Genomic DNA, 13,049 nt, shown 5'->3' with positions numbered 1-13,049 from the left:
CAGTCAGGTCTCATTGATATAGCTTTATTCTCTTGTACATTATATATATCATACTAAAATAAACACAAGTTAAAAAATGAACAAAGAAACTGTACAAAAAAATGTATATATACTACATCTTAATTACAGAACAGTCTACTGTCCAAAAAAGGCACTAAATTCTGAAATGGGCAATACAGTAATATTGAACATAACTAGATTGGAGATTGATACAACAGCATTCAGTCCTCTGTTCAGAGCTACACTGGGATGAAGAGTGGATGGTGTTTCACTGGGGGGGACACGGGAGGAGGACATGTAGACGTGTTGACCCTGACACACCACAAGAGGACACCCCCTTCAGATTACACACACACACTACCACTGGAGCACATACAACATGAGGCTGGGGGGGGGGGGCAGGGGGGGCCCGGGCCCGTCTCAGGTTTCAGTCTGGGACTCTGATTCGCTTGTTTTCCAGTTTTTCTTTTTTTGGTGGATACAAAGAATTTGATTCTTTTTTTCAGCACCCGAGGTCCACGTGTGTTTTTTTTCTTTCTACATCCTTTCAATGTTAACGTTTAACACGAAGCTTCGCCCGCGTGAAATACTGCAGGAGGAGGAAACACTCGGGCCGTGGCGTCTCTCAGATTCAAAAGGCATTTCATTTTTAAAGTGTCTTACACCCAAACGCACTCGTTCAACGCTAATTTCACTATTCCCCCAAAATACTGTACACCGTTCTGTACGCGCGAGAGAGAGAGAGAGAGTAGCACCAAACTCCAGCACTTTGTACCAGAAACACATTTATCCTCTGGTTCTGTATGTGGATCAGCTTAACTCGTCCCAATTTAACTTAACTGCTCTACATTCTTAAAGGAATATTTAACCCCATAATGAACATTTTGTATAATTTTTGCAAGTTCGCCCCTTTGGTTCCATCTCATCTCTTTCCCAAATCCAAATCCAAACAGAAGTAAAAACTGTTTCCATTACGATTTCGTCTCAGGCCTGGTGGAGTTTGATGCGACTTCAAGGAAGAAAGGTGCACACACACACACACTGGGGGCTTCCATTTCAATATTTCATTTGACATAACAGCACGTCAGGCTGTTTGAAGGAAAGGGGGCGGGGTTTACATTTCAAGCTTTGTCAGCGATACTTATTTTTTATAAGGTGCATTATCAATCGTCGTTCACAAAATAGCTTACTGCCCCTTTACACGAGCGAGGGGAGGGGCGGGGCCAGAGTGGGGAGGGGGGAGGAGACTGCTGTTCAGTCAAATAAGAAATGAGGGAAAAAAAAGGAATAGAAAAGAAAGTGTGGAAAAAATGAAGAAAAACAAAGCATGATTAAGGATAAAAGCATGAATCCTTTGTCGTTCTTTTTGTACATTACCTTTTTAAAAATGAGTATAAATACATATTCTGTTCTTTTCTTTTTTTAAATCTTTCGATCTTTCTCCCACAAACAGGTCCCAGTGCGCCGGAGCCTCAAACACTCAAGCAATAGAATTAAATAGAAGCTTTACTAGACTAGTGAGGCCGGGTGGTGGAGGAGGGGGCGGAGCTTGTCCTACCAGCAGGGCGACGGCGCTCACCGCACAGCTTTAGAACCGTCGTTTCATGAGGGATATTGCATTAAACTCTTGTCTTTAAAATCGGCACAGCGGCGGCGTCCTGCTGCGTAGAAACACGTCTCCGCTCCTCCAAAACCATCGCCGTGGTGATTAACGATTGCACCAGACAGGTTTGGGGGAAAGTTCCACCCGGGCCGGAATAAAATGTGGGAAATGATTTCCGATATCGAGACTTGAGGAGAGTTAGACTCCCTTACAAGTGGTGCTGTTTTACCTTTGAGGCTAGTTAGATGAAGGAAACCAAAAGCTCTCCTGACATTCCTCCACCATTCCCACTGTGGCCTCTGTATAATCTGATACCAGCCATCTATAAATAAAAACAATCTGAAAGCACATTCTTTAGGCTATTATAAAGAGGCAGCGTCACAGAACAAGTAGTAAATAGCTTAGAGGGGAGGGGGGGAGGGGGGTTTATTGTTATAACTTCTGACTGCTATATCTATTTAAAGACACGGGCCTGCTGCAGGGTCCAGGCTCAGGGGTCGGGGGTCGGTGGGGCAGGGGGGGCTTGGCCCGTGCGTGACGCCAAAGGAGCTTTAGTAGAAATGGCTTTGGGATGAGGAGGGGAAAGCGTTGGCCCCGTTTCTCCCCTGGACGCTCCTCACACTCCTCACACACACACATCCCCACTAAGCACACACAACACTGACCTACAGTCTCTTTACCATTTTTTTTTTTCCTTTGGCATGGATGACATGAACAAAAACACAGAAACACAAAATAAAAAAAAAACACAAAAAGCAGAAAAATCCCATTAGATAGCTTAAGTTTGCTTGATTATCACATTAACCCTACGTCGACTTTTACAGCCTGGAGTCCTTATCGATACTGGGGGAGCTAAATACCAAGGCCAGAGGTGATTGAAGAACCCGGGCACCGTTTAGGGGCGGGGGGGCCCAACTGCTGCTGCTGCTGCTGGATGCGAACCCATGACCCGATGACCCGATGATCCTGGTCTCGTCTTTCTTTTTCTTTTTCTTTCTTCCCCCCGAGGGTTAAAAATGACACCGTGTTGATTTTTTTCTGCGATCCTCAAAACTCGCCCGTAACGTAGGAATAAAAGGTGCGTCAATATAAAAAATTAAGGCGGAACTGTAGAGCTTGGAACTTTAGTCGGGGAGGAGGAGGAGGAGGAGGAGAAGAAGGTTTCCACCCAACAGCAGCAACCTGGAGGAGAAAGAAGGAGAAGGGAGCAAGGAGCTTCTGCTGAGGAATGATAACTACAGAGGGGAGGAGACGGCGGCGAGCACGGGATCGTCTATATGATCCCTGTCCATCGCCTCGGCTTTCAGAGGAGAGGGCGTCTCTCTCTGTCCGTCCGTCCATCTGTCTGTCTTGCCTGTCCGTCTTTCCAGAGACGACGGCTGGAGGCGTCGGCCGCCCGTCCCGCTGAATTGCACGTTGAGTAGAGGTCGAGGTGTCGGGGGGACGAGGTGGCACGACCGCGAGGGTACGAGTGTGACTGAGAACTGTGAGAACCATCTGTGTTTATATATATACAGTACACGCTATTATTCTGAGGTTGAAGTTGAGGTGAGATAGACTGAGGGTCGGCTCAGACAACCAGGCTGGAGAGGGGAGGAGGAGGAAGAGGAGGAGTGGGTGGATAAGGAAGAGGGGAAGGGGCAGGGGGGGTTACCGGGAGAAGAAAGAGAAAGAGGTATCCTGTGAGGAGGAGGAGGAGGAGGAGGAAGAGAGACGCGGAGGGGCGTCCCTAGGGGGAGCCACTTCTTCTTCCTCGCGCAGGAACGTTTTCAGAGAGGAGATCAGACGACACGTTTCCACCAGCTGAGTCAATATGAGGAGGAGGGGGGGGGGGTGGTGATTACCATTAACATGAGGGGGGGGGGAGAGAGAGAGAAGCATCGATGGTCAGGAGTGGGCTGAGGGGGGCGGAGTCATGTTTACTAAGCATTATTATTTTGGTCTCTCTAACAAAAAAACAAAAACATCCTCCCCCACTTCTCTTCCTCCTCTCTGTCACTGTCTCCCTCTCTCTCTCTCTCCCGTCCTCTTCCTCACGTCCTGGTTCCCCGTTGTAGTTCATTCGTCCTCTAGGGACTCCGTCTTGATGTCGCCGGGGACGCCGCCGGTCCGGGACAGAGCCAGGATGGTGTGGTTGACGGCGGCCATCTCCACGGCCAGAGAGATGGGGTCCTGGTGCTCGCTGTGCGCTGTGCCGTCGTCCTGAGACGAAGACGGAGGGGGAAGACATCAGAACCCGGTCAGTGATACAGAGACGAGTCCAACAACTGGACTACAAAGACTAGAGACCCTCAGGAAAGCGTAATGACACACTGGGGGAGGGGGGAGGGGCCTGTACCTGTGTTGGCGAGGTGGGCTCCAGACGGTAAAGGCCAAAGGGTCGGCTGAGAGGTCTCTTTTCGAAGTATGGCAGGTCACAGGGCTGCAAGGAAGTCAGCTGATCAATAATCAATAAAGGGAATCGACGTGCTGTTCGTGTAAAAAAAGGTCTGGAACAAAGCCGGGGCGTCGTCGGCGTGAACAAAGAGTCAAACGGGAGGACGAATAAGTCGCCCGGACACAGCCCCTCCTCCTCCCTCCTACCTGCTCGGCGAAGTCGTTCCCGTCGATGTCGTCGCTGTTGGAGTGTCCGCCGGGACTCTGGACGTCGATCCCGTGGCTCTCCAGGATTGTGGCTTCTTGGAGGAAGAGGACGGATTGTTAGATTTACGAAAGACGCCGACGACGGCAAGATTCCAACCTGAGCGAACTTTACCAATGTTAGCGCGTCTCTTGATCTCTTTGCGACGGTTGGCGAACCAGTTGTAAACTTTGAGGGAGGTGACTCTCTCCAGATCAGACAGCTTCTTCCCTGCAAACACACGAGACACATCTTAACACACACACAGACACACACTAGGTCCTGTGAGTGTGTGGAGACGGACGCACTCCTGGTTTCTCACCTGGCTTCTGAATGACGGCGTTGCAGGCGTTTGCGATCTCCTCTCGCTTGGCCTCGTCTGGGTACTGGTTGTCGTTGAAGTAGCTATAAATAGCAGCGGTAGAGAGGCGAGCGCTGATTAATTTAATTTCCCTGTGCAAGGACATCGTCAACAAACAGAGGGTGCAGCGCGGCCAAGTCGATATTCAGAGCGAATGACAAAAGAGAGAGGCGGCGGGCAAGCGGCGGCGGCTTTGTTTCCTCGGGAATAAAGGAGGAACTAAACAAATTCAAAGCGGGCGCGTCTCTCTCTCCTCACCTCTCCATCACGGCCAGGCACTCCTTCCTCCAGGTGAAGCGGCTTCCCCGGCGCATCCGGAAGGTCCCGGGGGCGGTGGTGAGGGGGGGCGGGGTTTGCCTCCACTCCATCTCCTCCAGGGGCAACGGGGCCGGACGCATGTTCAGGGTGGCACCTAAGGGGGGGGGGGGGGGGAGGAAGGGAAGATGTTGAAGTTAAGTTTGACCAAATGAAGAAACGTAGCGTGCGAGCGGTCTTGGCGGAGGCGTAGTTTGGAGGGCGGTTGGCGGTTTGCGTCTGTCAGACTGGATGATCTGGCTGAGCGAGGAGTCGGCAGCCCGTCACCGGAGATTTATGAGAGATCTCCATGAAGCATGAACGGAGCGGCTCGCAAATCTCACAACGCATCCGGGAGATGAGTGAGTGTGAGTGCGAGTGAGTGAGCGAGCGAGCGAGCGAGCGAGCGAGCGAGCGATGCCGCCGCCGAGAAACGGAGAGGATGTAAAGTGAAAGCCGACATGGTGAACTCTCGCTATCACCGGGTCAGGCCTTGTGTTATGAGAGAAGGCCGTGAGTGGGGCATCAGTTTCCTCTGCGGCAGTGACGGAGGCGTGTGTGTGTGTGTGTCTGTGTCTGTGTCTGTGTTTGTGTGTGTGAGGGGCTGGGCTGAGCCGGGCACAGTCTGGCCATAAATAGCATCGAGCAGTTTCCAATGCTGACGGTGTTTGGCACGGCTCCACCGAGGAACATGCTGCAGAGGACAAGGCGTGGGATGTCGGCTGGTTGGCAGAGGTGGACACGACAACACACACTCACACAGGCACACACAGGCGCACACACACACAGACAGACAGTAGAAGGCCAGAGCCATTGTATCAACAGCAGAATGAGACCAAACTAAGCCTCTCTTGATGCTTGGACTTGCAGGCTGCAGTGTCGTCCTTTTTCCGTCCTCGCTGCGATGAGACGAAGCTTTAATCTCCCAAGGTTAACATCGGAAACTTCTTGAGGTTTTTGCTGATGGCTTTGTCCCTTTCTGCTGCGTCTCCTTTCTCTCTCTCTCTCCCTTACTTATTCTACATTTCGGGCCCTGCGTTCTCCCACTCCGGCGCCGGTGACTGATCCCTCATCATCCCACGCCAAATACATTCATTCGCCGCTTATGTTTCTCTAGAACGCGCAACGTTTCACCTCGTCTGTCCATCGCTGAGGGACGGTGGAGGGAGGGGGGGAAGGGGAGGTGGGGTGTGTGTGTGTGAGAATAGTGGAGACGTACCCGGTGTGGTTTTCTCCAGCGTGTACCAGCGGTAGAAGGCCCTCTTCTTCTGGTCGCTCAGGTCGGAGCCGTGCTGCAGCAGCCAGTGGGAGATCCGGCTCTGGCTAATCCCTGGAAAGCAGCCAGACACTGAATTAGGATGGGAGGGGGACGGGGGGAACGGGGGGACGGACCCCCCCAGTGGCTCCATACTGAACCGTCACATGGTGTCGGCTCTGTTCTAGTTACTGGCCGGATGCTTGAGCTACTTTACCGCCTATTATTCATTTATTTACTTCAAAAAAGTGTCATGGACCAGCTGGAGGGAACAAACGCTGCAGTGAGGTTGAATCATGAAGCTGCTGGTCAGGGAGAGATTCTGTCTCATGAAACTGAAGCCCCATATCAAATATTTATTAAAAGGCAAATACAGGCGGGAAGCTGATACACACTTATGAAGGGTTAGAGAGAGAGAGAGAGAGAGAGAGAGAGAGAGAGAGAGAGAGAGAGAGAGAGAGAGAGAGAGAGAGAGAGAGAGAGAGAGAGAGAGAGAGAGAGAGAGAGAGAGAGAGAGAGAGAGAGAGAGAGAGAGAGAAGAGAGAGAGAGAGAGAGAGAGAGAGAGAGAGAGAGAGAGAGAGAGAGAGAGAGAGAGAGAGAGAGAGAGAGAGAGAGAGAGAGAGAGAGACTGACCGGTGACCTGGGCCACCACGGCCTGAGAGATCCTCCTGTTCCCCAGGAAGGCCTTGATCTCCTCCTTCACCATACTGCTGTCCCTCCTGCAAACACACACACACATTGTTAACAACAGGAAGTACAACAGGAAGTACAGCAGGTGATGCCAAACATAAACTTATGGGGCGTTTGCATATTAGAGGGTGATGTTTAAAGGCTCTATCGCGGAGTTTTAACACGCATGTAAACGTGAGCAGCTATCTGTTAGAATCTGAAACACTGATGAGTGTTGATGAGAGATTGAAATGTGCTTCATCAGCGTGTGTGTGTGTGTGTGTGTGTGTGTGTGTGTGTGTGTGTGTGATGAGGCTTTGTTTTGTCCGTCGTCCCGTCGTCCTTTTTTGCGTCGACTCACACTGCGCAAAGAATTCAAATGAATAGAATCGTGTTTCCTCCGTCTCCTCCTCCTCAGGCGGAGAAGAAGAAGAAGAAGAAGAGGAAGAGGAAAAAAAAACTAAAGAAAACAGGCACAGACTTGCAGGAGCAGTGTGAACATGTGCAGTCACACAGTGTACCCTCCCTGCTTCCTGGCTGCCAGCCCAACACATTCCCCTATACATGCAACACACACACACACACACAAACACACACACACACACACACACACACACACACACACACACACACACACACACACACACACACACACACACACACACACACACACACACACACACACACACACACACACACACACACACACACACACACACACACACACACACACACACACACACACACTTATTTCTTCATTCCAGCACGGACAGGATGACAGACTGAACACCTGTCAGATAGAAAGTGCTCGCTGCGTTTATCCACACTAATAGTGCCGTTTACATTTACCCCTGAAGGCATCTCAAGCCAGCAGCCCCCCCCCCCCCCTTCTCCCCCCCACCCAACTTTAACAGCATTAGGAGCTCTGACGCACAATGGCAGCATCCTTTCAACCAGTCGCTCTATCTCTCACACACACACACACACACACACGTGCACTCAAAATGGAGAGCGCGGCCGCAAAGTCCTCCTCAGCTCTGCCCGTTTAGCATATTTCAGAAATGCAAATGTGTAAGACACACACACACACACACACACACACACACACACACACACACACACACACACACACACACACACACACACACACACACACACACACACACACACACACACACACACACACACACAGCGTCAATAACCTCTCGCGGCGCGGCTAAAATTAGAGTTCCAAAATAAATAAATAAATCTACCAACAAAAAAAAATGCTGCTTGTATCGACAGAATTTAATCAATGTGCCGCGAGCGGCTGTACAAAAGCTGAAGAGGCCTGGAGGAAGAGGAGGAGGGAGGGAGGGAGGGAGGGAGGGAGGCTGCTGGGTGCCGAGTCCAAAGGCCGGACCCCCCTGCTGAGAGGGAGACGGGCGCTTAGAAAGTGAGAGAGTCTGAAGGGCGGGCGAGGACGGATGGAGGGGAGGGGAGGGGGCGGCAGCTTTAACTTCTCTGGCTGTCGAGAGGAAGACGAGGATGAGCGGCAGGGGCTCAGCGGCGGGAGAGAAGAGGGTGAGAGGGGAGGTGGTGGACGTGTGGACGGAACGACGGAACATTCTGGAAACTATTCTGAGCAAAGTCTATCGTGATTTAATGTGATGTGGCCAGAGGTGCATGATGGGTAATGGTTCTCTACTTGTTTGTCTCAGGGGGGGCGAGCGTCGTCCGAAGCCCTGATCTCATAAAAACAACACATTTGCAACTAAATTCAGGAAATTACCGCAACAACATTTGAAGAAATCACCCGAAAGAAAAGCGACTCTCTGTCTCCCTGACAAACGTCTCCGTCTGGTCGGCGTGCCAGCAGAGGACAAACGTACTAATGAGACATCCGTCATGTGGTCCTCCGCTCCGAACGCTCCGCACAGAAAGGAAACGCGCTCGCGGCCGTGACGGCAGATGGGATTAATCAAAAACGCGCTCCTTTTCTGTTTGGCTGCCGCTTTTGTTCGCGCTTTGTCTTCGCTCTTTTTTTGTGTGTGACATTTCTGGCAATTTGTCTGCGCGATTCAAAGTGGGAATTAAGCTGCCACTCACTAATTGTTCGGTAATTAATGACAGCGGATCGAGGCCTCGTCACGTCTAGGAGAGGAGGAGGAGGAGGAAGAATAAGAGGAGGAGGAGGAGAGGAGGCTTAGGCCAGGTGTGACCTTTAACCTCTCAGTGCAACAGGGCAAACAAACTGACGCCCAACATAAACTGTGTAATTGGAAGATCACAATGTTTTGTATCGTTTTGTCTGAACTCCTACAGTTAACGGAACTAGAAGTCACATGGCGGACGCACGCTCGGCTTCCTAACTCTGCTCAGGTCCTCACAAACCAGACGGCACCTCCTCCTCCTCCTCTTCCTCCTCCTCCTCCTCCTCCTCTCTGACTCAAGCAAAGTTTAGCCAAGATGGCGGCGACAGATAACATTCAGGGAGACTTGGTCAACATCCTGGTATTGTGAGCAGGTACCATCGAGTTATCTGTTTAATTACCCACGTCCTGTCACAGTGTGTGTGTGTCTGTGTGTGTAAAGTAAAGACACAGAGAGCGAGAGAGAGAGAGAGAGAGAGTAACTTTCCGCGGCGAGCTGCGGCCACAATCCAAACTTTCTCAGCGTCACAAGTTCCTCTAGCAGCTGGACTTGATGTGGTTTCATGGCTGATATTGTTTGATTAACCCGGCGGCCTGACCTGTAAGGAACATCCTCTCGTCTTTGTTATGGAACGTTACCGCCAATAAACACACGACCCCTGACCCGCTGGAAGAGTCGGGCCTTTGAAAATGAAAACGCCTCGGGAGGGAGAAACAGCGAGCGATCAGATCTTTAAGGAAAACACGTCTAATGTTCGTGATGTGGCGTTTCTGGGGATCGTATCTCTTCGGGGGTAAGCGAACGCATCACGAACATTAGAGGTCAAGGTTTGAGGCCGTGGCTTGGCCCGTTACTACTGACCTCATCAGCTCCTCCACCTTGTCGTCGATGTCCAGCTCCTCGTCCGTGGTTTCGAACCCGAAGGCCCTCGCCGCCGCCGCGCTGTTCACCGGGTACCGCGGCGGGGACAGCTTCCCGTTGGGCGTGGCGGCCAGGCTGTCGCGCCCGTTCTGCGTCAGCGCCACCAGCGACACCGGGGAGGGCAGGACGGCGGAAGGCGGCGGCGGCCCGGGAGGTGGAGAGGTGTCGTAGCTGTTGCTAGGAGACGGTGAGAGCCCCCCGTTGGTGCCGAACTGCGTCTGAGTGGCGGTGGAGACTTTGGAAGTTGTGGAAGAGGCGGCGGCGGCGGTGGTGGCGGCTGTGGCATGCTCGCCGGCGCTGTTGTTCCCGTTGCACGACACAGTAGAGGTGGTGGTTGCCGAGGCAGTGTTGTTGTTATTATTGAATGATGTGGTGGTGTTAGAGGCAGAGTTGTTGTTGTTGTTTGCCCCGCCCACTCCGTAAGAGGACGAGGAAGAGGACGAGGAAGAGGTGCGGCGGCCAAACTTGTCCCCGTGCTCCCGGTCCAGCCGGTCCAGAGTGTCAAGCGCGTGCAGGATCTCCTGCTTGGTCATGCCGGTGCGACGCAGCCGCTGCAGCAGATCTATCTGCTCGATAGTGAAGCGCGGCTCCTCGCTGAACTCAGACATCCTGCTGCTGGATGAGAGACAAGACAGACAGGATGTGAGACAGAGGAGGAAGAGGAGCAGGGGAGAGAAAACAGGAAATGCAGGTGGAAGTTAAGGGGTGGGGGTGGGGGGTGGGGGGCATGTAAGTGGGTGCTCAGGACGTGGCAGCAGGGGGGGGGGGACAGGTAGAGAGAGGGATTAGGATAGGAGGAGTGAGGAAAGGAAGGGAGTGTAGTGAGGCGGGATTCTGACAGATGAAGAGGATGGAGAGAGAGAGAGAAAGAGAAGCAGAGGATTAAGTAGCACAGAGTGAAAACGAAAGGAGGGGAAAATGCCGAGTTGGGAGACGGGGAGGAGGGGAAAGGGACGAACGAGGCGAGAGAGAGGCAAAGTGAGGAAACAAAGGGAAAGAGAGAGAGAGAGCGAGAAAGAACATAAAGAGGCAGATGAGGGAGGAAGACAAGAGCGAGAGATGGAAGTGTGAAAGGAAGACAGGAGGGAGGGGCCGGGGCATTAAAAAAAAACAGCTATTTTTGGGAGGCGGCAGGCAACACACACACACACGCAGAGTGCCAGAGTCACCTTGACAGCTGATGCTATCTTAACATTCTGACTGCCGTTCTTTAGGAGCCGCACTCTGCACACCACCCACCCACACCCACACACACACACACACACACACACACACACACACACACTCTCCACGCTTTTCATATCAGCTATTTGCTGCGCTCAAAATCAATGCAACTGGAATCAAGACTGCGGCACATTTTCCATCTTCCCGTTGCCAGCAGCCAGACCCCGACCTGTGCTGATCTGATCAACACAGCTCTGGAAAAAGGGGTCACGGGCATTTTCTCCTTCTTCCTCCTTCCTTTCTTCTCCAAACTGTGCAGCAGACAGGGAAAATGGCATATTTAGACAAATGACTGGGGAGAGGAGGGGGGGGCCTTAGGCTGAGCGTTTTCCAAGTGATTGTAAAGAAAACGGATCAGGGCGGATATCAACCAGAAAAGCCAGATTGGATAGGACGGAAAAACAAGGAATGCCGTGACAGTTAGAGGACAATAATCACCTTTGATCAGCAACGACATGAATCATTCCTCTACCACAGCTCCGTCTCTAGTATTCCTTAGTTATCTCTCAGTTTCTCTATCCCTATCAAACTCTGTTACACTGGAAACAAAACAATACAAACTGGTTACTACACAAACTTCCTCCCTCCTCAGCTCAGCTCTGTTCAGTTCACACACCAAACTGTCAGGAATCATTACCGAGTCGTTTCCTTCCAGTTAACTAGTCACCAGGTTAGAGCCGCTCCGTTTGGTTTAAACACACAACAGCAGGGATTGTGTGTGGGTTTCAGAGGCTGCAGCTGGAGAAGTAACAATGAGACAATCAATGTCCTCCGCTGGCTGAGTGTAGGTCACGGAACACACACACACACACACACACACACACGGCAGGAACCATGTCTGTCTCACCGCCGGACAAGAGGAACTGAAGTGGGACTGTGTTTGACAGATGGACACACACACACACACACACACACACACACACACACACACACACACACACACACAGCGCAGTTAAGTTCAACAACTATCCGAAGGTATCTCGCGCTGTCTGTCACGCGCAGCAGCAGCGGCACAAACTGTCTCTTACCCGTAAACACGCAGGTTGCATTCATTAGCTTCTTCCCGGTTATTCCTTAACTCGTCCCGTTCGAATTCCTTAAACTGTCCATAGTCTCCGGCGTGTGTTCTTCCTCATTTAAAGCCTCTTCCATGTGTTTTTGTTGTGCTGCTTGCGGGGCCTCTCAGTGTGTGTGTGTCGCTCCGCTGCAGGCAAAGCGCCGGGCGGTGATGGCAGCAGCTTCACGCCCTTTGATCAAACGCTAACGTTAGCTAATGTTCCCCTGCCACACACACACACTCACTCATTCACACACACTCTCACACTCACACACAATGCCCGGTGGAAATTAGCATACTTGAAACCGTTCTTGCGCGTCACCCCGACTGACTCGGCTCATTTCCACGCCGCTGCCACTGAATTCCCCGTGGAAACACGAACCCACGGACCCACGGAGGGCAGCGCGCAACTTGACTCGTTAGCTCATTTTAGTAGCATTAGGCTAAGAGCTGATTAGCATAACAGCGCTAGCACCGCTCCTAGCTTCCCGTTAGCCACCGCCGGGCTAGCGAGGGGTTTGACATTAATAACATCACGTTCCAGTGTTGTACATAGTTAACTACGTGACTTACCTCGGATCAGATGGGCCACTGAAACATTTAACTTTACAACTCGAGCAGAGACCCGCCGTGTGTGTATATGTGTGTGTCCGCCGCAGCCGGGTAATGAAGCTGTTAGATCAGAGCGCCCCGTCCGACCTCTTTACCAAAGGATTTCTAATCAGAGAGCGAATTATTTGCCTCTCTGCTTTGTCTGTCTGACAACAGCCATATTGACAACTAACACCTCCCGAGTAGCTCAGAGGGAACTGTAGTTTCATCCTGACGCGGGCCTCTGACACACGGCGGCCGGAGTTTACACGGAGAACTACAAGTCCCTGTGCGGGGAGCGGCGGGGGGGGTAATGGGGG

General features: G+C 51.8%; 1 protein-coding gene across 4 annotated transcripts; it reads right to left on the bottom strand.

Moving 5' to 3' along the window:
- Positions 1 to 10: 10 nt before the first annotated feature.
- hmbox1b (homeobox containing 1 b) lies at positions 11 to 13,007 on the bottom strand. Of its 4 annotated transcripts, XM_076170908.1 has the most exons (11): positions 12,712 to 13,007; positions 12,110 to 12,328; positions 9,798 to 10,472; positions 6,768 to 6,853; positions 6,098 to 6,208; positions 4,843 to 4,996; positions 4,546 to 4,628; positions 4,359 to 4,454; positions 4,187 to 4,281; positions 3,942 to 4,025; positions 11 to 3,805 (listed from the first exon to the last, which is right to left on the bottom strand). In XM_076170908.1, exons 3-11 carry the CDS (start codon positions 10,463 to 10,465, stop codon positions 3,662 to 3,664), a joined length of 1,521 nt encoding a protein of 506 aa, XP_076027023.1. In that variant the 5' UTR covers positions 10,466 to 10,472; positions 12,110 to 12,328; positions 12,712 to 13,007; the 3' UTR covers positions 11 to 3,661. The 4 variants fall into 4 exon arrangements, with proteins under 4 accessions (XP_076027023.1, XP_076027022.1, XP_076027025.1 ...); XM_076170907.1 differs by lacking the exon at positions 12,110 to 12,328; XM_076170910.1 differs by lacking the exon at positions 12,110 to 12,328 and having other exon boundaries at positions 4,187 to 4,278.
- Positions 13,008 to 13,049: the final 42 nt, after the last annotated feature.

This window comes from Genypterus blacodes, unplaced genomic scaffold, assembly GCF_046128005.1.
Source record: "Genypterus blacodes isolate CSIRO-AG114 ecotype Tasmania unplaced genomic scaffold, CSIRO-AGI_Gbla_v1 ptg000233l_1, whole genome shotgun sequence".
In the NCBI taxonomy this organism is placed as follows: Eukaryota; Metazoa; Chordata; class Actinopteri; order Ophidiiformes; family Ophidiidae; genus Genypterus; species Genypterus blacodes.
Note: the sequence above shows the minus strand (reverse complement) of the source record. Positions and strands in the feature narration are given on the sequence as shown.